The sequence below is a fragment of the Acromyrmex echinatior genome, chromosome 5, assembly GCF_024713525.1.
Source record: "Acromyrmex echinatior isolate Ae372 chromosome 5, ASM2471352v2, whole genome shotgun sequence".
Classification (NCBI taxonomy): Eukaryota; Metazoa; Arthropoda; class Insecta; order Hymenoptera; family Formicidae; genus Acromyrmex; species Acromyrmex echinatior.
Window position 1 is genome coordinate 13,381,191 of NC_141856.1, and position 21,790 is coordinate 13,402,980.

The 21,790-nt window shown below is 30.0% G+C and overlaps 1 protein-coding gene across 3 annotated transcripts in view; it reads left to right on the top strand.

The window, feature by feature from the left end:
- The first annotated feature begins 238 nt into the window (after nucleotides 1-238).
- LOC105151284 (neuroendocrine convertase 1) overlaps nucleotides 239-21,790 on the top strand; it is a 31,906-nt gene continuing 10,354 nt past the window's right edge. The window contains exons 1-7 of one of the 3 annotated variants that reach the window (XR_015545145.1): nucleotides 239-537; nucleotides 1,620-1,791; nucleotides 16,473-16,577; nucleotides 16,867-17,079; nucleotides 18,067-18,213; nucleotides 18,656-18,722; nucleotides 20,552-20,823. Coding sequence is in view for 2 of the 3 variants with exons in the window: in XM_011064910.2 (XP_011063212.1) it covers nucleotides 527-537; nucleotides 1,620-1,791; nucleotides 16,473-16,577; nucleotides 16,867-17,079; nucleotides 18,067-18,213; nucleotides 18,656-18,722; nucleotides 20,552-20,823 (987 nt within the window). In the remaining variant the exon portion in view is untranslated. The remainder of the gene's footprint in view (nucleotides 538-1,619; nucleotides 1,792-16,472; nucleotides 16,578-16,866; nucleotides 17,080-18,066; nucleotides 18,214-18,655; nucleotides 18,723-20,551; nucleotides 20,824-21,790) is intronic. The other 2 variants (XM_011064910.2, XM_087406424.1) reach the window with 2 other exon arrangements.

Sequence of the window (21,790 nt, forward strand, 5' to 3'; positions counted from 1 at the left end):
ATTTATAATGGGAAACAATAATAATGAAATAAAACTTTGTTCACTGTCGGGAATCACCTACGAATCGTTATCACCCGGCTTGTTCTATCCCACGCGCGTCCGTTACGTCACGTTTGTTTAGTTTAATCCGTTACTCTTCCAATCCCTCAGCTTCGTCCACCATAGCTGTGGAGCGACATGAGGGTGACGAGAAATCCTCCCCCCCCCCCTCCTCTCCTTCTCCCCAGAGAACAAAAAGACAATCATGGTTAATTGCCACGCACACTGTCCGATCACTTGTCACTCGTGATCCAATAGCCGGAGTCGGCGAATTCCATCGCCATTGTCCCTCCAGTCGCGTAGACGGTACGCGTGCAGCAGAGAAATCGAACGGAACTGTCAGAACTCGGAGGACGGTATAGTGAAGAAAGTGATAAGAAAAAGGACAACGATTCTATAGAGTGACCGTGCGGCGAAAGTATTAATTGCGATCGTCGCTATTTATTTGCTCTCCGTCCCTCTCGCAAATCCCATCAGGAAACTTGCCATGACGGTCAGGTACGTGTTATGGGGCGACGACAGTGGAAACGGTGTATCTTCTCTGTTGAAAATTGTACCGATGAATGCCACGATCGCGGATGATAAGTAGTTTTTATACGCTGCGCGAATTCTTCGTGCGTTCCAAGTGATAAGAATATAAAGGATCAACGAGTGCAAGTGTCAAATTCGCTGTTGCAAGATGTAACATCATTTTTCTTATGAGCCATAAAAGAGTAAAAGATATTTCATACAATACTGCTTCCTCTGAGTTAAGGATGTATTATATAAATATTTTTTTAACAAAATAAAAAGTTATGGAGAAATTACAGATTTTTTATATTGTATTTGAAAGTAATACAAAAAGTTTGGCGACAATTTAGAACCTGAATCAAAAATTATTTTAAAAACAGTAGACAAGTTTTTAAAAAATAATTGAAATAAAATGAGAAAATTTAAACTATGAAATTATATTACTATATTGTAAAATATAAATATTGACTCTATTGAATTGTTTCAAATATATATAACAATTTTTTTATACAGAAAGTATATTATAAATTTCCAACTCTAATCACTTTTTGCGAGACTATACACCTTAATTACAAACATCCGCAAGTGATTTATTATTATTAATTCACACTTAACGATCAGTCGGAAAAATGTGTTGAGTGCATTCTTTCCTAAAAACAGACATTAAACGTTATTAAACCACATTCCCAAGTTCGAGCAATTACACTGCTGGACTTAACAGTCTCAAGCAGAACAATTGTTACGATAACATCAAACAACACTAAAATGAATTACGACTAATCCAAAAGTAACTTTTAATAATTAATAATTATAGATCTATTTTGATGTCATTATGATTTTGTTCTATTTAGGTTATTAACATAATTACGGTAATCGTACAAGAGATTTGAGAAAATAGGGCAATTTTACGTTCCTAATATATTCGCATCTGACACAATCGAGTATTCTTAATATATAGAATGGCTCTCGGAAGAAATCCGCTTAGGAAGTTTACCACAATCTTCTTTCTTCCACGTTGCAACGCGAACGAAAGAATCGTGCTAATATTCGAAACTTTGCTTATTCCCCAGAATGTGCGCGCGCGTTATTATGCAGCTCGTCATCGTTGTATCTGCATCCAATTTCATCGCTAACGTCGACGCCAGCGTAGATCGTCCCGAGGAGTGGGTCGTCAGGATAGCAGGGGGCTCGCAAGTAGCATCGCTATTAGCCGCTCAGTCCGGTTACAAACACCATGGTCCGGTAAATCCTTCTATTAATTTCGCGTAAACAACATGATATAGCAAAGTCTTTTCGTCTACGTTGTCACGTAATATTCGCGAAAATTGCGAAATGTATTATTACATCGCGTTCATATATTAAAAAAACGAGAACATGGAATCAGTAACAAGAGACGGCATATAACATTTCCACTACTTTAAATCCTTAATTGCTACATGCCCCGAGAACGAGCAAAAACTGTGATACGTGATTCGGACGTGATTATATATGTATCATGCAATTATTCAATCGGAAGTTATATGATATCGCGAAATGATTTCCGATTTACGTATCAATGTTATTAATTTTATATTCTTCCATTCCAATGATATATCCCAAAGGTAAAAAATTTACGTATTACTCAGTACGTCACTGTTTAACGAATTAGTTAAACTTAAAAATAGATTGATTTTATTCGGGGATTATCTCGCGGGAGATAACATTTTATCAGACGCCTGACATATGGCGTGCAATAAGACGCATTATAGTATCGAATCTAAAAGCATATGTCATGCATTAAAAATGTGTAATTACATGCGTATTTTTTTAACAATATCCATTTAATTTTAAATAAAAGATCTTTTTTCGCTTTTCGATTATCCGAAAATTTATAAAATAAACATCAATTAATGTTTATCATTCATTTTGCTAATTTCACATTTTGCTAATTTACTGTTACATCATTTAATAAACCTATTTAATTTAATAACCTATTTAATTACTTGAACATATATATATACGTGTATTGTATATTATGCGACAAGAATGTTAAGGTTTAATCAACTTCCTTAATAAGTGATTTCTGAAAAAGAATTTTATATTATCTCAAAATTTAATTGTCAAATAATTGACAAAATTAAACAATTATGTTTAATTGTCGGTAAAAAGTCAATTCTAAATTAATTTAAAAATTCGTACACCATATCCACATATTTGAAATATATATATATATATATATATATATATATATATATATGCATAGCATACAGATAATTTCATTCTATAATAACTTTTTCATTTTTAAAAACCATCTATCTTCAAAAAAATCTTGTCTTAAGAAATATAAAAGTTGAGTTTTATATACATATATATAATGTGAACAGAATAAAGTTAAACTTAGAATTGGACATTGCAAATGGCTAACAATAAGTTATCAAACAATTGTTCAACTTTTAATTGCATCTTACTATCCTTCACTTTGCTTCTAAAAAGGAGTTACAGATATCTTGACAAACTTATTTCTTGGCTCAGCGAATATCCAACGAAAGAAGATCTAACTAATTTTTTTTAGTTAATAGTAATAATGATTCGATATAAACATTCTAATTGTAAGTAGCACACAGCACCTATAAAGCGTTAAAGAAACGGTGTTTGCAAAGCAGGTTAGAAGTTTATTTAAATATAACTACAAATATTTTGGGCAAAGGAATTTTTATAATTTGAAAGATGAAAGATAAAAAAAGAATAACTTTGTATCTTTAAAATAATAAAATATCTTTAATATCTACTAAAGAAGAACCAATAAAGTCACGCAACGCAGATTCAGAAATACATATGGATACCAAGGGATGCTGTAGAGATCAGCATCCCACGAAAGCTGTAAAAAGTATTCCAATTTCTGCGAAAAGTTTCGGTCCTATGGGCCCCATTCAGCTCACAAATACAGTTCGAGAAAAAGGAATGCCCATCGTATGTGGAGAAATTTTCACCTTGCCCAAGTCTTCGAAGAGACATCCATACATATACCTCACCGCCGTCGAAATCTGACCGAAGAGGGCGAAATGTATTTTGGAGTTTTGGCAACGCCGATAATACGAGAACGTCGGCGATCGCCAAATCATTTCCTTTGCCATACGGATGACTGCAAAGAGATTATCCCCGTAAACGGAGCCTCACGAGCCATTTGATCGCACGTTCATTCCGCGTTCTTTTCGCGTCCGCCAACATCGCCTTTATCGCTCACAGACGTCTCTCGCGCGAATCTCAGATCTGGTGTACTTTGCAAAACGAGGTTCTTTGCGAGATCACCGTGAGAACCCGAAAGGAAAATATCGGAACGAATAGGGCCGATATCGCATCTTTTTCCTTTTCCTTTGACAGGAACATCTCAGGCAATCGCCTTATTTTCATCCGTAGACGCCGAGTGCTCCCTGCAGTTTTCGATGCGTAATATCGGAAGACGAGGAGAGGGTAGCAATACCAGTCCAATTTCCTAGGAATATCTCGTTAATCGTGTGTTAAATCGAGCAACATATTGCGTACCGTAGTGTTCTATTTTCATGCGAGTTAGTAATGCGTTTAGAATATCTCACTTTGTAAACGTACATGTAATCCATATAAGCTCGAATAATTAAATTTCGAAACATATATCACGTAAGTAAAATTTAAAGATTTGAGTTTTATTTATAATTGCTTTATATCATCTGAAGACTTTGAATATAAAATCATAAATGCATAAAAATCAATTTACATTTGCATACAAATTAATATCTTTTACAAGTGAGTATTAATTTAAAGAAGCAAGGACCTAAAATTCGATTTAAATCGTTTCCAGTAACTTGTAAGTTGTAAAATTTTGCATCTTAAGAAAACTATATACAAATCTTGACGTCTCCGTGCACAATAAACCGAAAACGAAATCGCAGTTGTAAAGTATCGCCGCCTACAATCGCAAACGATAGTATCTATAGTTATCGTGCACTTTATACAACGAGTTTTGCCTCGTCGTGTGCAAGAAGCATCGGTGAAATGATATCGTATCTTTTCCCCTAGCTTTGACGAGGTACTCTACAATCGATGCCTTCCATCTGTCTCACGATACGTGTTTTGCGTTGTAAATGCTAAGTCTAGTTCCAAAAAAAAATATTTAAATATGTTGAATTGTGTGCTTTAGAAATTTCTTTTACAGTATAATATATAGACAAAGAAACTATTTTTTAAAGAGCACAGATAATTTTAACTTATGATTTTTTGCGAAATATAAATTTTTCAACGTAAAGATTTTACTTATGTCTCGAGTGCCACATTCCTGATTTGTCGCGCCATTACTATGTGTTTAGCTGCCCGTATTGTGATATGATTTTTCTTAATGATCGTACTTAACATCAATAAACATAATGTACAAGTTGCTTTTTCAACCTTTCAAACGTCTTCAGACGTTTTCTCTTTAAGTGCGTCATTTTTAACCGAGAAGCTACAAGCTACATGCGAAAGGAATCATGAGGGATCTTACCGCAGCAACTGCAACTGCCTTGCCAAACACGCGGTCTACCGCAATCCGCGAGCGAGCGCAATGCGTGAGATTGCTCTTAGGTTGTCTGTAAGTGCATATATCCAGTGCGGTCACGACATGTAATTATTTCATATAATTAAGCCCACTCGTAACGACCAACCTGAAGTACGCGACGTAACCGCGATATTAACGGGCCGAATGGAAAAGTGATGAACGCGTTTCAAAGAGCTTAATTGTCCACGCAAAGTTGTATATGGTTCGTAGAGTGCCCTATAATTTACAGCATTTATTATCATTTATGCCTACTTTTTAGTCTGCATCGCTATGTACTGTTAGATAATTCAATGTGTGCATGAATTCACAATTGTAAGTTGCATGAACAAAAGTTTTAGTTTATTTGTAGCAACTTATTTAGTGCATCTACACAGAACGCTGCAATTAATATTTTACAATATAAAATGAACAAAGGTAGCGTTTAATACGTCCATATATAAAGAATTTTTATTTGACAAATTCATAGATCTGAACTCAATACACTGTGGACACTTATTTTCATTTACACTTTATATACATATATTTTTAATTTGTAAATAAAAATGCAATAAACATCTAAGGAAAAATAACAGCAAAATATAATCTTACTAGAAAATAATAAAAAGAATAAGAACAAGAACATGATCTAAACAATATACGTATTTAATATGAACAGAGTAAAAAAAGAAAAAAACTCATTTTTTATTTATATCACTTTAGAAAAAAGAAACGTAAAGTTTGACATTGTTAATTTGGTAGAATATATAATAAAAGCAGAACTTTTATAATCATCGTTCTATAATAATGACAGTATAAATTAAGAATAATATATTATTAATAATATATAGATTTACAAATTTCTCTCTCTCTCTCTCTCTCTCTCTCTCTCTCTCTCTCTCTCTCTCTCTCTCTTTGCTATTTACTTTACAAATTCTAACTAAAAGTGATATGTCATGGATGTTATTTATATTAAATACGTTTATGTTAAATACAGTCTCTGTACACGCATTACATCGCAATCTATTCTTTATTAATAACAAATTAATTGATATAGCTAATTAATTATGATAAATAATTATAATTAATTTAATTTATTATTGGTTTTTATAAAACCAATTAATCCTTTTAATGTCTTCTGTATCTAAAAAAAAATTAATATCAAATTGGCAACAATTGTCAAGGAATTTATGCAAAAGCTATCGGATGAAGCAATTTATGTGTTGTCAAAGTATGTGATAAAATGTCATTCGATCATCAAACTAAGCTGGAAACCTCTATAATTTGTTTCTCATTATCGTACATCTTACGCACAATCTTCTATTATAATGGACCGAGATTGCTCAATCAAGTCCGAGCCTTAGGGCAAATTGGAATTCGGTTATCGAGAATCTGTTATAGAACTGTCTAAATGAATTTCCCGACATTAATTTGCCTGTTGACAGACAGAATGGTTTCTTTATTTTAAAGTATAGCGGCACGAATGTTGGAGAGAGAGATGAAGACATTGTCATCGCGGAACAAATTGTCAACAGCATCTATTCTAACCAAAATAAACTTTTTTAAGTATTTATGAAATATTTTATAAACAATTTAATATATTTTTCTTAAAAAATTTCGTATATCTACGTAATATATATTTTATATAGATATTTATTTTTATCCATATATTCCCTCTCCTCCCGTTTAATAAAGTTATTTTGTTTTAGATCTGAAAATATCTGATCACATTAATTATACAGGAAGATTAGAATAAAATAGAGTGCACTAAAAATATTTTTATATTCATATATTATGAATATATTGTAAACATTTTTTTTCTTTTTTTCTTACTGATATTTTATTCATAAGATTTGAATATCATTCTCGACACGGATACTTTACTTTTCTTGTCCTTCCTTTATTTCTTCTTTTACATATCGTCATAAAATTTTTTTAATAATGAGATTTACAAAATATATACGTATTCTCAAATTATATTTTACAAAATTTATCTAGCTTTGTTTAAAAGAATTGATAAATTCTAAATAGTGCTTAACATTTTTTAGCATAAAACCATTTGTACTCACGTTTCTAAAGTTTTATTTTAGCTTTTGTTTAAGAAATACTATCCAAAAACAAAGTATTAGTTGACCTTCTTCTATTTTTAGACGACTTCTCTGAAGCGTGGATATTAATTATATCCGTTTGTAAATTATCGGAAACTACCAATACGGTGGTTCGCTGATTCATCGTTTGGCAATAATTGAAATTAATGATATTGCGCCCTGCTGAACACTATAATGAACTTCCTGTAAAGTTATGTTCATTGACAAATGTCACAGTGATTTATTATCCGAAGCATGTCTCTTCGTTAGCTTCCTCCCTTCTGAAAAGATTTAATCTTACAACGGGATCAACTTGATGTCACCAATATTTCAGACGTGATAAATATTTGATTTGAACGTAAATCATTGTAATCTAATTTTGCATAATTTATACAAAGTATTAAGAGCTCATGTAACTTATAATTAGGTATATATTATTATATATATATATTATATATATATTATTATATATATTATATTTATATATATATATATATATATATTAGATTATCATATAAAATTTACATGTTACAATCTATTCGGCTCTTATAACCGTTTTTTTAATATTTGATTAATTTTAATAAGGAGGAGTGCACTATCAGTGCTATTGTGTCATTTTTTTTATTAATCGTTATTAAAACAAGAAAATGATACAATACAGATGAGTATTGAAAAGTATTGAAAATTGTATTAGCCATTTATCTCAAAAAATAGATAAATTTTGATAATATTAAAATCTATATAACCTTGCATTTTTTTTCTATATATATAAACATATATTTCATTAAATTTTCTATAATATTTTCAAATTGGAATTAATTTCTAGTCAACGACTTTGCATCTGAACAGTGATTATAATATTACATTTATTAAAAGTTTTATTTATGACATTATAAATTCAAAGAGTATAAACTTCGATAAAATGTTTATCAAGCAAATCTCTATTAACTAAATTAATTTGATATCATTGCACAACTATTTTCTTGGTTGCCAATTTACATAGTTTGTCTCTGACATAGGGATAGAATATATAATCAATATAACGTTAATCGGTTCAAAACAATCGAGTGAGATCGACTGTATGAAACTAGTTGGAGCTCTTTGATCAAATTCACGTGATGCTGGTTACAGCGTTGATTTCAATTAAAACTTTAACTTTGACATCGACTTCGATACGATAAAGTTTCAAAGGTCGAACGCATTAATGCAATTTCTCCCTCCTTGTACACGCCTGCTACAGCTCAATTATTACAAAGATTGCCAACTTATTCTGTCTCTTTGAATTTCTTAAAACCTATTCAAAACTCTCGAGATATTCTCTACTTCCGAAAAGCAAATAGCTTTGAGAATAGTATTTTTCTCTTTAGATATGCAACACCTACACAGAAACTTATAAAATTAAAATATGTAATAAACTTACTTATTTCTGCGCATGACATTAAGTCAAAGTAATCTCGAATTTAATTTACACAAAGCATAAGAAAATTATTATATATATTGGTTATTATCCACACGTTTTCTACTAAATACTAAATTGCAAAGACTAATATAACAATGCGGTCATTTGTTTGTATTGTACATAAACAACAAAGTTTAAGGTATCATTGTCAGTTTAGGTGTTTACTGCTACATATCACCGCAGTTGTATAAACGCTTGCCTAAAGTGTGAGCACTGCCAGTTTGGGAACCTGCACGTGAACTTGTAGATCGTTGAGAACTTCTACCCTCTGTTGAATTCAATGCATGTAATTGAATTTGCAGTCCGCAAGTGCCAGACATCGCGTAATCCCAAGTAACGTATATCAGAGTCATGGGCTGCCATTCACAATACGTTTAGCTGTTAAGAAAAAAATTCCATGCTACGGTCTAGAATTTCGAAATCTAAAACTGTGCAGCCCAAGTTTTACAACTCTTGTAAAATGAAAAGATATTTGATAGAACAGTTTGAAATCCCTTTTTTATTATAATTTTATATTACATTTTATAAACGAAATGTGTATTCTAAATACGTATAATCTTGTTTAATATATTTTTGGTAACAAAGTATATTTAATAATTAAATATTATTTAAAATATGTTGTATACGTGCATAATATGTGTATAATATTTTTATGAATGTCGTTTAACGCAAATAATTAAATAATAAATACAAAAATTTATAAAAAAAAAGGAAATTTAATTTAATTTTTAATAAGTTACTATACTTTTATTGATATGAAAATTTATAAAAATTGACCGTGTAACATTACTGCATGAAGCATCTTCACATACAAAAGAACATGTTTATTTAATTACAACTCTCGACTGTTGAATTTAATGTCAACTAGATGTAACTCTGCGTTTTAAGAATATTATTGAATTACTGAAGATGGCCAGATTGTGGCCGAAACGTTTAATGTTTTAATGAATGTAATAATAATTAAATATCACAAACTATAACTTGTGCTGTGGTTTTTTATGCTCTTATTTTTTATATGTATGAAAATTTATCTTATTAATTTGTATTTTTTGGAAAATTAATTTTTGACTTCGGAAAATTGTACTTCGATACATGATAAATATTCTATCAAAAAAATAAGATAATTTTCTCTTCTTCTATATGATATTTACATAGAAAATTACACGCAACGTGAAACGTCATATTATGATTCATGATGTCTGTCTCACGATATGGCTGCTTATAAGTCTCTATATAAATCCTTAACTTCCTCATAAAGAATCACAAACATCAAGACAGTGTGGAGTTTGGACTATTTAGGAATCTTAAAAGTAGTTCTTAATTTTTATGAGAATGAAATTTTTATTAACCCATTGCTGAACCCTCTTAGAGGATAGTAAAGCTGCATATATCTTTTATATGCATCTTTTTGTAACGGATGAATATGGGATGAATATCCTATATTTTAATGCTGATTCGGAACGCCAATTAAGGAATTCTTTTGGCACAAATTATTCTTGGTGGTTTGCTGTTGTCTTCCGAGTGTGATAATCGAAAATATTAAATTTCACGTTTTTGGTTGAATTTGAATCTGGATTTTTAGCACAAAAAACAGACTTACAATTCTCTGTACCATGATCGTCACAACGATATGGTAATATAAAACGTAACAGAAAAGCTCAATTTTTAAATTAAAGGAATATAAATTGGTAACTTATATTTTTTTAATTAAAAAATTAATGAACTTCTCTGTTACATTTTATAGAAATGTGTAAACAAATACACAAAATATATGTGTTTTGATACAATTTAATATAAAATATTTAAAAAAAAACTTTTCTCTCTCTCTCTCTCTCTCTCTCTTTCTCTCTTCTCTTCTCTTTATCTCTCTAAAAATGATGTCGCAAAAAACCACACTGAAACTTTTTCCATTCAAAAACATATTGAGTACTCGATTTTGTGTGTACATGTACGAGTATATATATTGAGAAAAGAGAGAAAGAGAGAGAGAGAGAGAGAGAGAGAGAGAGAGACAGAAATTTTTTGATAGTCAGAATTAAAAAATCGGATTTCCTACATTCATATCTACGTCCATTTGCTTCCGGTAGCACAGTAGCGACGATTATATATTGTTTATATAATATAAACAATAAATACACGATTCATAATCATACACGCAATGTGTGTAATCAGTGTTTACGTGTATAACTTACATGAGACCAAGCATTGTACCTATTACAAACGCAATACCTGCCGAAGATTGTCACGCATAGCAAATTAATGCATTGTACGTATGGAAAGTTTCACGTACACTTCGTACGAGCATTGACCTGCCTTTTAACTTGTGTGTTTACGCTTTAATTTATTTAGCGAAAATCCTTATAAATTCTACAAATTGATTTATTAAAGAAAATGTTCTTATAACTTTCTCACAAATTATTTTACGTGAATAAAGTACTGCATAAAATATTTAGAGGGTGCATATATTAAAAATATATATTGATTAATTTATAAAAATTGCTCCTTTTTAACACTTATAAGTAAAGCAAAGCAAAGAGCAAGCTTTATTAAGAAAATTGATCTAATATTGAAAATTAAATTTTATGTAAAGCTCTTTACATAAAATTTATGTAATTGTACAAAATATTCTTCATAAAATTATAATAGACTCAAACATTTTATAAATTGTACATTTTTTCTAAATTACTGATTGCAAATTTTGAATAAATTTGAATACTAATCTTCTTTAAAAATAAAATATGATTGAATATCATCTTTTTCATCATTTTTCAATATTAGATATCTCAGCAAATAAACTTGAAATCAAAATTCTGATAAAATAAAATTTACTTAAAATTTTATGAGAAACAAGAATGTCGTTGAATACTTATGCCTTTTCAACCACTCTCCAGCTAAATTCAGAAATATATATATTATTGATATCTCGACATCAAAACTACATATAGTCTCTTGTATAAGATAAATCTTTAACGCATAAGTTATTTGATTTTTCATTTATAAATTATTTGAAAAATTTTAATGTAGCTTTCCTTTATAATTCCGTTAAACTATAGCTTATTTAAAATTAAATTAAGAATACAGTAGAAATCTTTTAATGATATCTACGTTTTTGAAACCAGAAAGTGCACTTTACTTCTAAATATTTCTTTTAAGGCAAAAATTGCATCTTATTTTCAAGAACTTATATGACTTAACAGATTCAAAGTCTGTAAAATTTAGAGAGATCATGCGATACCTAGAATTCTATTTAAACGTACGCATGCACACATTCCCATACGCAGAATATCTCCAGAACACAGAGAATGCTCATAGGAATTCAAGAGATAGGGAAGGTGTGGTCGAGAAACGACGACAAGAGAGTTGGTACAGAGCGGGCAAGGCCGGATAGGAAGCAGAGGATAGAGACGTTAGGGTTTTCATTGGAAACTGACGACGCCTGCGGGAGCTTACGGGTGCGGGATTACGAGAGACAGTTGGAAATCCGATCAAAACAAATGGACTGCGAAAATACTCTCTCTCTCTCTCTCTCTCTCTCTCTCTCTCTCTCTCTCTCCCCCTCCCTTTCTCTTTCTTTGTGCGTACATTCATCTCTCTTCCCATTTCTCTCATCTTCACTCGCGTTCCACGTCCAATATTCGCCTGGAGGGAGTTACAAGCGACTTGGACTATCGACGCGCAGACTTTCTTGTATCTATATCGAATACGAGACATCCCTCTTAGCAGTCGGAAAGCGCAATCTGAATACCGATAAGACGAATCGCTCGCTGATCGCGAAGTAATGACCGGCACTGATTTCTCGCCTCTATCAGTTTCTTCCTTTTTACGCACACAAAGATATTTCTCACGGACACCTTCGCACATACAAAAAATACTACTATCAGTGGTATGATGATGTTCAATCTTCGAAATGCTTTCACGCAAGCTTAAAACGATTGGATAGGAAATGTACAGAATAGCATAATTCTTTTCCAAGAATTTGCACAGAGAAATCGTTAAATGGCAAGGAAGGAGAATATAACTAAGTGAAACTTTACCAATTGGCGAATATTACCTAACGAGATAATGTAATGTAATGATGCGAAATTAGAAGTTTAAACTATAAACTTAACTGAATTATATACATACAAAATAAAAATTAATTCGTATATAATTAAAGTATATAATTATACTTATATAATTAAAGTAAGATTAATTTTTTTTAGTTAATTAATATTATTTATTTGATAGAAAAGTAAACGCAATTCAAAAATTAGCATTGGAGATAATGACAGAAAACTCTAAAAATGTATATTTTGTTGGAAAAATGATATATTTATAATAATACTCTCCCAATTCACCACTAAAAAACAGAAGTGTCACTTATTTTCTAATTAAGTTTGCAATGATTGTTTATAAAGAAGAAATTTTTTTTAGATATTATGAAAGAATGTTTTTGATGCTAAAATATAGTTATAAAAGAACATCCTATTTTTTCTTAAAACGCTTTTCCAGTTTAAATTTTAAAAAAATGTTTTTCGAAAAGTTGCTAATTCGTGTTCTATCAAACAAGCAATATGTATATTACAATATTGATCCAAAATTAGTCAATGATAGAATTATCATTTATGTGAAATAAGTATAGCTTCAAAAACCAATTTCTTTTTGAAAAAGAAATATTAAAGGATATTATTGCATACCACAATTTTTCACTAAATTATAATAATATTAATTAGCTATTCGCGTTGTAAAAATTAATTCGCAAAACGCTCTCTATTTTCAATAGTGATTACCTCTCATCGATTTTATAATACAACACCTGCTTAACTCAATCAAATATATATATTATATACTCTAATAGTAAAAGAAAAGTAAATTAAGGAAATTGAGTTAACTCACGTTTATTTAAGGAAAAACCGATATGTACATTCGGGGCTTACTAAAGAAAGCCATTTCGTATCAGATTAACATTGCGATATCACTGTAATACTCGGTAATAACCGTAATATTCGCCTCGTCGCTCACTGATTGCGAAGTAATGACCGTCCCTGATTTTCTCTTCGTGCTTCTCACGTACACGTCCGTGCAACCCCCGTATTCTCTCCGACTACTGCGTGCTTACCGATTACGAGGAGAGAGGAAAGGGCCATTATCACGTAGTCGACGAATTCGAGTTTGAAGCGTTCCCACGTGGAATTTAAGAGAAGCACCCGCGTGACACCTAGAAAGAACGTGCTCTATCTATCCGATGCTTCCGCGTTAAAAGCAGCGACCTTGAAGTCATCGCTCAGTAAAAGGATCGGAAGCGCTCACGTGCCGATCGAGAACCTCCTTAAGAATTTCTACAACGGAGAAGTTTGCGAAAGCTATATCGAACCGCAAGATTTCTCGAATTAACCCCTTTCACGACGGAACACGTACCAATGAAATAGAAGTTACTGCAAAATTTTATCATCAGTTGTTTTAAAACTTTACTTTAAAATTCGTTCATGATATCTTCCACAGAACTAACTCCTCTTTATCAGCAAAATAAACGATAATTAATGTCAAGCTAAAAGAGTTAGTACGTGGAAATTGTTTGATGAATCCGATTTTCCATAGCAAAGATTATGATAAAGGAAAAGAGCTCCAATTTTAATATAGTCTTCTCAAATAAAATAGTATTATTATTGGTATAATCTTATATATTATAATGCAGTGTTGTTTTTTTCTTTATTTAATTAAGCTACTCACGAAAACGTTAGCAAATCTTCTTCCTAACAAATCATTTCATATGTTGCCATTTAATACCAAAACTGAATTTATTGTATATAGTTTACATTTGTAAATCTGTGTTTACATAAGATAGAAGGATTTCCAATCGATCCATGAGTCGCGATGTAAAATCCTAAATGTTTAATGCGGCGTGCGTGGCATACGTGATCACGGATATGCAAACGTGCAACATTCATGCATCGTTGTATTGAAAAGTATATCCCGCCGGATATTCAGTAGTTTATCAGCGAGTTCAGCGAAGCATTTTGATGATCAAATTTAGTCCTTCCAATCGAATGTACAACAGATATGATGGATAGTGGATTAAAGGATTTTTGCGCATGTTGTACGGGATTAAGAGGATAGCAGACGAAGGGATTATTGTTTTATAATCCCGGTGGCCTGAATTTCCTTGGACTCTGCCGCGGAGTTTGATCGCATTCAGTATTCTAGTATATCTATATTCATGAAAAATATAATACACGAAAGAAACTGCTTATTTCCCTGTCGCAATTAATTCAGAAAATATGTCCGAATAAATAGACAATCTAAGATATTACAAAGATAGAACGTTTATAATTTAAATTTTAAATTCTTATTAAAAAAGATGTTGATTATTGTACCTGTAAACATAATAATAATATTTTAAATATTTAAATGTTTAACAATGTATTAATTGCGTAATAATTGCGTACATAAATACAAGTTTAATATAAAAAATAATTACGAAATCTTATACAAAAATATACATAATTTATAGCTAAAAAATAATTATTATAACTAAAAGTGATTAATTAAAAAAAAAATAACTACATGTGTTTATAGCATTTTAAATTTACAAATTATTTAAAACTTAGAATTATTATTTTTATGTCTAATGGATTAACTTTTTATACCGTCTATAAACTGTTGAGTCGAAAGTAAAATACAATTTGTCAATAGATACATGTCAAAATGTCACCATAATACCATTCGAACCACTTTATGACAACGGTGACATAAATGCCAATATGGTCCTATGCGAAAAAAAAAAACGCATATCGACAATTACCAGGAGAGGCAGATCGGAATTAGGAAGTATCTCAAAATAAACGGCACGTGTCTGATGCGTTATGGAAATATCATAGTCTTCCCTCTTACACAAACGACACCCAGTTTTCTACCAGGTGGTCTCCCCTCTTCTCTCGCTCAGTCTCGTCATATTGCTTTACGCCATGCGGAACATCGCATGCGGATGCCATACAAAAACGAAGGCAAACCGGCCACGTGACACTGTGGATAATAATAACGTTACGATACCCCATTTAGACTTTCGATAGTTCTCCCCAAAGGAGTTGCTTCATCTACCAACTGCTTTTGTATGCTATCCTGATCGTAGCGTCCCTTTCATCCATTTAAAGGGCTCGAACGTCGGGACGTCTAGTTCTACCCTCACCCTAAGCAACGAGGGGTAGTTAATATCAATGCACGCGTGACATAAAGATGCGATATTGATAAATATTCATAGAAGTAATTTCAATGCACATATTAAACGTATTAATTTTGCATAATAGTGTTTTAATTTATTTTTTTAAATTTAAAATATAAATATTTTTTATTTAAATAATTCTGATATTTTATTTTGTCCCATTATAAACATTATATAATCGTAGAACTTCAGTATTATTAATTCTTTAATTTTTTCAAAATATAAAAATGATATCAATAACGTTTGCTTATATTTAAAAAATTAACTGTATTTATATATAATATAAGCTATTCTCTTTAATGTAATTATTGTATACTACTAAAAAAAAAATGTATCTCTTTAATTGTAAAATTATATAATATAATATGTGAATAAAGGTGAAATAAAGAATGTTTTACGAAGAATTATAAAATTTATGTATAAAAACGGTATATCCATCGATTATATAGATCAAATATATCACAGTATTAATCTATGCTGATGAACACTGAGAAAAAGGGACCAACAGCGAAAAGAGAATGAATGGAGTTCGCATTTTAACACTTATTTAAGCAAAAATTTAAATAAAGGCTTAATCTGACTTCAAGTTCATTAAATATGCAATCCGTATCATTGACCCTTTTGATAAATTTACATGTAATGGATCTCTTCATTTAGGTTCTCGGATTCAAGGACACATATATATGGCTTAAGGATGATAATCCGAGTCAGAAAAAAAGGGGAAATATTCGCTTGACAAAGGCTCTTAATGCAAACTCTAAGGTAATCTTTATACTTTACAAACCTTATTTTATGATTTCAAATAATATTATATAGAGAGAATTCTCTGATAGAGAGAGAGAGAGAGAGAGAGAGAAAGATTTGAAATTAATAATTTCTATAAATAACTTTTTAAGTTAAAGATTATTAATTTATTATCAATAAAAGTATTAGTAATAAGATTTTGACAACATAATTATATAAATATTCGACAAGTATAATTATATAAATGCGAAATTATATACGGAAACGCAACTTTCTTAACATTTAATTTACATTTTATCGAGGAAAGATTGTCTGGGCGGATCAACAGAAAATCGTAAAACGTCTTAAACGTGATTACATCTCGTTTGTTGATTTGGAATCGGAAAAACCTTTAATACGAGAAAAACGTCTACAATTCATGTACGGAGATGTATCAAATGCCATTAACAACGAAAATCATAACGCTGTCCATAAATTACGGATATTCAATGATGAACTTTGGGATCAAGAATGGTATCTGGTAATAACAGTTTATAACATTTATACATTTTTTCTAAAATAATTTTTTGCACAGTTACTTGTAATAATGCTCTGTTACTAGTTTAAAGATTTATAATAAAACAGTTTCAAGATGAAAATAGTTGAATTTATCTACGAAAAAAGTATTGCCATATGTATTATATCTTTACATCAATATAACTCCAGAATTATAAATATTATATACAGATGAAAATTTTTAAATACGCATATTTTTAGAATTTTGTTTATAAAACATTTTAATAAACCTAAAGAAAATCATTCGGTAAAAGTTGTATTCAAAATTTATGCAAAAAAGCAAATAAAAACACAAAAATATAAACAACAGTTCAAATAGAAGACTCTCATTTGTCTACAAATCGATTGCCTACAGTATTGTTTGCCTACATCTCGCAAAAGTGCATGTAGGCAAACGAGCTATAGGCAATAATTTTTGTGCGCAAATAAACTGTCAGTAAAAGTGATGTAAGCAATCGATTTGTAGGCAAAAGGAGCCATCTCGTTCAAATAAATATTATACAATTAATAATTGCGTTTCGCGGGTTTTCTCCGTGTCCAGATCCATTTTTGGCATTCTAAGAGAAAACTCGCGAAACGCATAATCTTTATATAGAAAAGCTTCAAGAATATTACAATTAATAATTTTGTTTATTTGTATAATAAATGTATATATATATATATAATATAATTTATTTAATTTATTATTTACTATAAAAGAACACATAACAAATAAATGTACATATAATAATGAAGTATACGTAGATAAATTTTGCAGAAACTTATATATGAACCTTTCAGAAGCTAAACTGATCAACTTCACTTATTGTAAGTGATTAATTTATAATTTCATCAATTTTCTCTATTTCTTATTTCTAGAAGTAGAGCAATTTAGCTTTCGAGAGGCTCATACATCATACTGTTCCTTCCATTTTTTATTTTTAATACAAATTCTCTTTATCAACCGTCGTAGCAAGATACGAGGACGAATAAAGCTTTGCCGAAGCTCGACTTAAACGTTCTGCCTCTGTATCGACTGGGGATAACTGGTCGTGGAATAAAGATTGCTGTTCTCGACGACGGTTTAGAATATACTCATGATGACCTACGGAACAACTATGTATGTAACATTTGCTTCAAATTTTGTATTCATCTCATAGATGACGAAACAAGTAACTTAACAAATATTTTTAAACCAGAAAACATTATTCTCTGTTATTATATTTATGTTTTACGGACTTTATTATATATTGTATTTAAATTATACACATATTAGATACAGTCAAAGTCTAACTATAAATACTTTGAAGCTTTGATTGACTAATTAGAAAAAAAAATTTGTGAAATAAATAAATAATCAAAGAATACTCCAAAGTATTTGTAGCATTACGTTGACCGTACTCGTTATATCTAAAATTGAACGTTATATTTTTATACAAACCGATATTACGTATCTTCACAATTTAATACTATTTAACACAAGAATAGAGAATGTTTTTGACAAATGGTTTAATGACATATATTATTTTAACTCTATCTATAATTGTAACATTTAAAATTAGGACGCGGCCATTAGTTATGACATAAATGAAGGCGACGATGATCCTTTTCCAAGATACGATATATCAGGTAATGTCTATCAAATATTTGTACAAATGTAAGATAATTATGTTAATAAAATAAAATTCGAGGAAATATTATAGTTCCTTTACATGTTTATTTTACACATAAAATAAATTTAAAATGTTCACGTAATTTAAATCATGAAGTATTCGTTTGAAATAATTCGCTTGGAATTGTTTATGGTACATTAAAACGTGTCCAGAACATTTAGTAACGTATTTAAATTAATATCTACACATAAACCGGTTTGTCGTAAAATTAATTACAAACTCGCGCGCTTGCAGAAAACTTTGTTACTAACTTCAAAATTTTACAAATTTCGCATTGTCTAAACTATTTATCTTTCTCTAATGAATCTATGTACAAAATCATTACCTTCAAGTGATAATTAATACGTTTTTATCTTTATTTAAAATTATTTATGTCATGATGTTTATTAAAAGTCAGATTTTCATTTACAATTAAATAATTTTTTTTATATCAAAACCACTTAACATATTATCCAGCAAAATGAATGTAAAAAAATAAAAATTTTTAGTTTAAAAATATATCAGTTTTTTTTAAAAAAGTTATCATACACATATATCATTTGTGTATTTCTGTTTGTGAGTATATGTTTGTATATAACATTTATATTTTACAAAATAAAAATGTAAAATTATTTTTCAAAAACATAAGTTATTTGTAACATATAATTTTAATTATTAAAAATAATTTTTAAATTTACAATAATAAAATACATATTTCGAAGTAATACACTTAGAAAAATTTCTAGTTGAAAATGATCGAACCAGAAAATTCTAATCACATAAATCAGAATTCTGGTTATCTCAGCTAAAATTATAATTGATTCTGAATTGCCCATTTTTAATCAATTCCATTTAATCAGATTCTTTTTCGAGTGTAGCTTGTATCTTTTTTTATATAAAATTTATATTTTTACGTTAATTTATTATGCATTATTATTATATTTTTATGAATGTTAATACACAGGAGGGAACTACGACGTCGAATCGACATTCGATGTCGATTCCATAATCATTTCTCACTGGGTCGATCATTCGAAATAATATAGTAACGATGTTATATGCGTTCGGTCAATATAATCTAATAAATAATTTGCCCGCAGCTCGCTGATGAGAGACGAGGAGGAAAAGTGTTAACGTGTCGATATTAATAAAATTTGCGTGAAACTAGATCGAACATAGTTAATCGTTTCGTCCTCAGATCAACCCATTCACAGATTTATAATCTAGTTTCTAGTTTATTATTTAAATGCCGTTATACAGGGTCAAATCAATCATGCAAAACACAAGCGACATGATTTTGACTGCTTCACATTTAAATAAAATAGACGTTGATAATCATTACTTAACTTATTATTTTAAAGTTTTGAAGCATTATTTAAAAAACATTTTCTTCATCAAATTCTTTTTCGGAAAAAATATTTCTATATTTTTAAAAATAATTATAAGTGAAAATTTTTATAAATTGGAATTAGATTTTTTTATAAACGCACTAAGTCTCGAATAACTTTGCAAAATTTTTAATAAAATACATAATGGGAAAGCGATTCTCCTTTATAATTATAATTGTCTTGCGAAAGATACTTGCTTGCATTTTTATCTCAGTGGATATTATATTGTCCGTTTGAAATTACATACGATTATATTTTCAATTTCAAAGTTTAGTAATGTAGGTTATTACGTAGCAAAATCTTCCACATAGACGTTACCATCGTTTGATTGCTTTCCACGATGGACTTCGGCGGATCTCGCCGACCCGATTAAACATTACTGTTTCATGATCGTATTACAAATTCAACTCCTTCTCAGGGATGAACGGTCACGGTACCAGGTGCGCTGGTGAAATAGCAATGGAAGCCAACAACCAAAAATGTGGCGTCGGTATTGCTTTTGAGGCATCCATTGGTGGCATCAAGCTCCTCGATGGTCTAGTGAACGATCGTGTAGAAGGTGAAGCGTTGGGATACGGATCCGAACTTATTGACATCTACACGGCTTCCTGGGGACCAGCGGACGATGGGAAAAGTTTAGAGGCACCTGGTAGACTCGCTATTGAAGCGCTCGAACGTGGCATAACAGAGGTTAGTTGGCCATTGTTGTTATACTGTAATATATTTTATTATAAATAATATCTCTTAAAATTAAATTTCTTTAATAAAAAAGATTTATAATTGCAAATAATTTAAATTTGAGCCTCGGGATTGAAACAAATAATAGATTATCTTAAAAGCAAAGCTAATCCTATTATCGATGATTTTTGAAAATGCAGAAAAAGAAATTTTTGCATATGTTTGTTGCGTTATGTTTAAAAATTGTTTCCTTAAATATAAAAATATTCAAATGTAAAATTTATGTTTTGTTTCTGAAAATATTTATGAGAAAAAGTGGAGGTATGGAAGCTTTGTACTCAAAAATCTCTCTAATAGGATTACGAGTAGGTTGGACTTTACGTCAGAGTAAAACAGATTTTCTGGTAATTTAATGTTTAAACAAGCCTTTAACACCGACTAAGTTTAACTCAACATAGTTAAAGTTTAACAATGTTTTCTATGGTGATACGTTACTTATTGATCACTTTTTCAAATAGCATAGAATTCGTAACTACTTTTTTTTACTTGTTACAAATTTATCTTTACTGGCGCAATTTTTTAATGATATCTCGTGATTTATTCAGATTGCGTACTTTACGTGAATGTCCGACAAAGTAAATTATGTCTTGCGATCATTAAATTTATTTTTTAGTTAATAAAATAAAAAAAATTCTATATAATTTATTAATTTCGAAATATTTATTATTCATTTAACTTTTAAGTTAAATCAATAATAAATATTTCGAAATTAAAGAATAATAAATATTTTGAAGTATTTGACTAAAATTAAAGATAATTAAGAAGATATATTCAGAAAAGATTTGAGAATAATTTAATTGTGTACAATATATAAAAATGCAATAAAAAATTTGAAATTGTTTGTATTCTGACTTTTCGAAAGTTTTGTTAAGTATATCAATAAATACATTTTATGATTCCAAAAATATGTCGGCTTTAA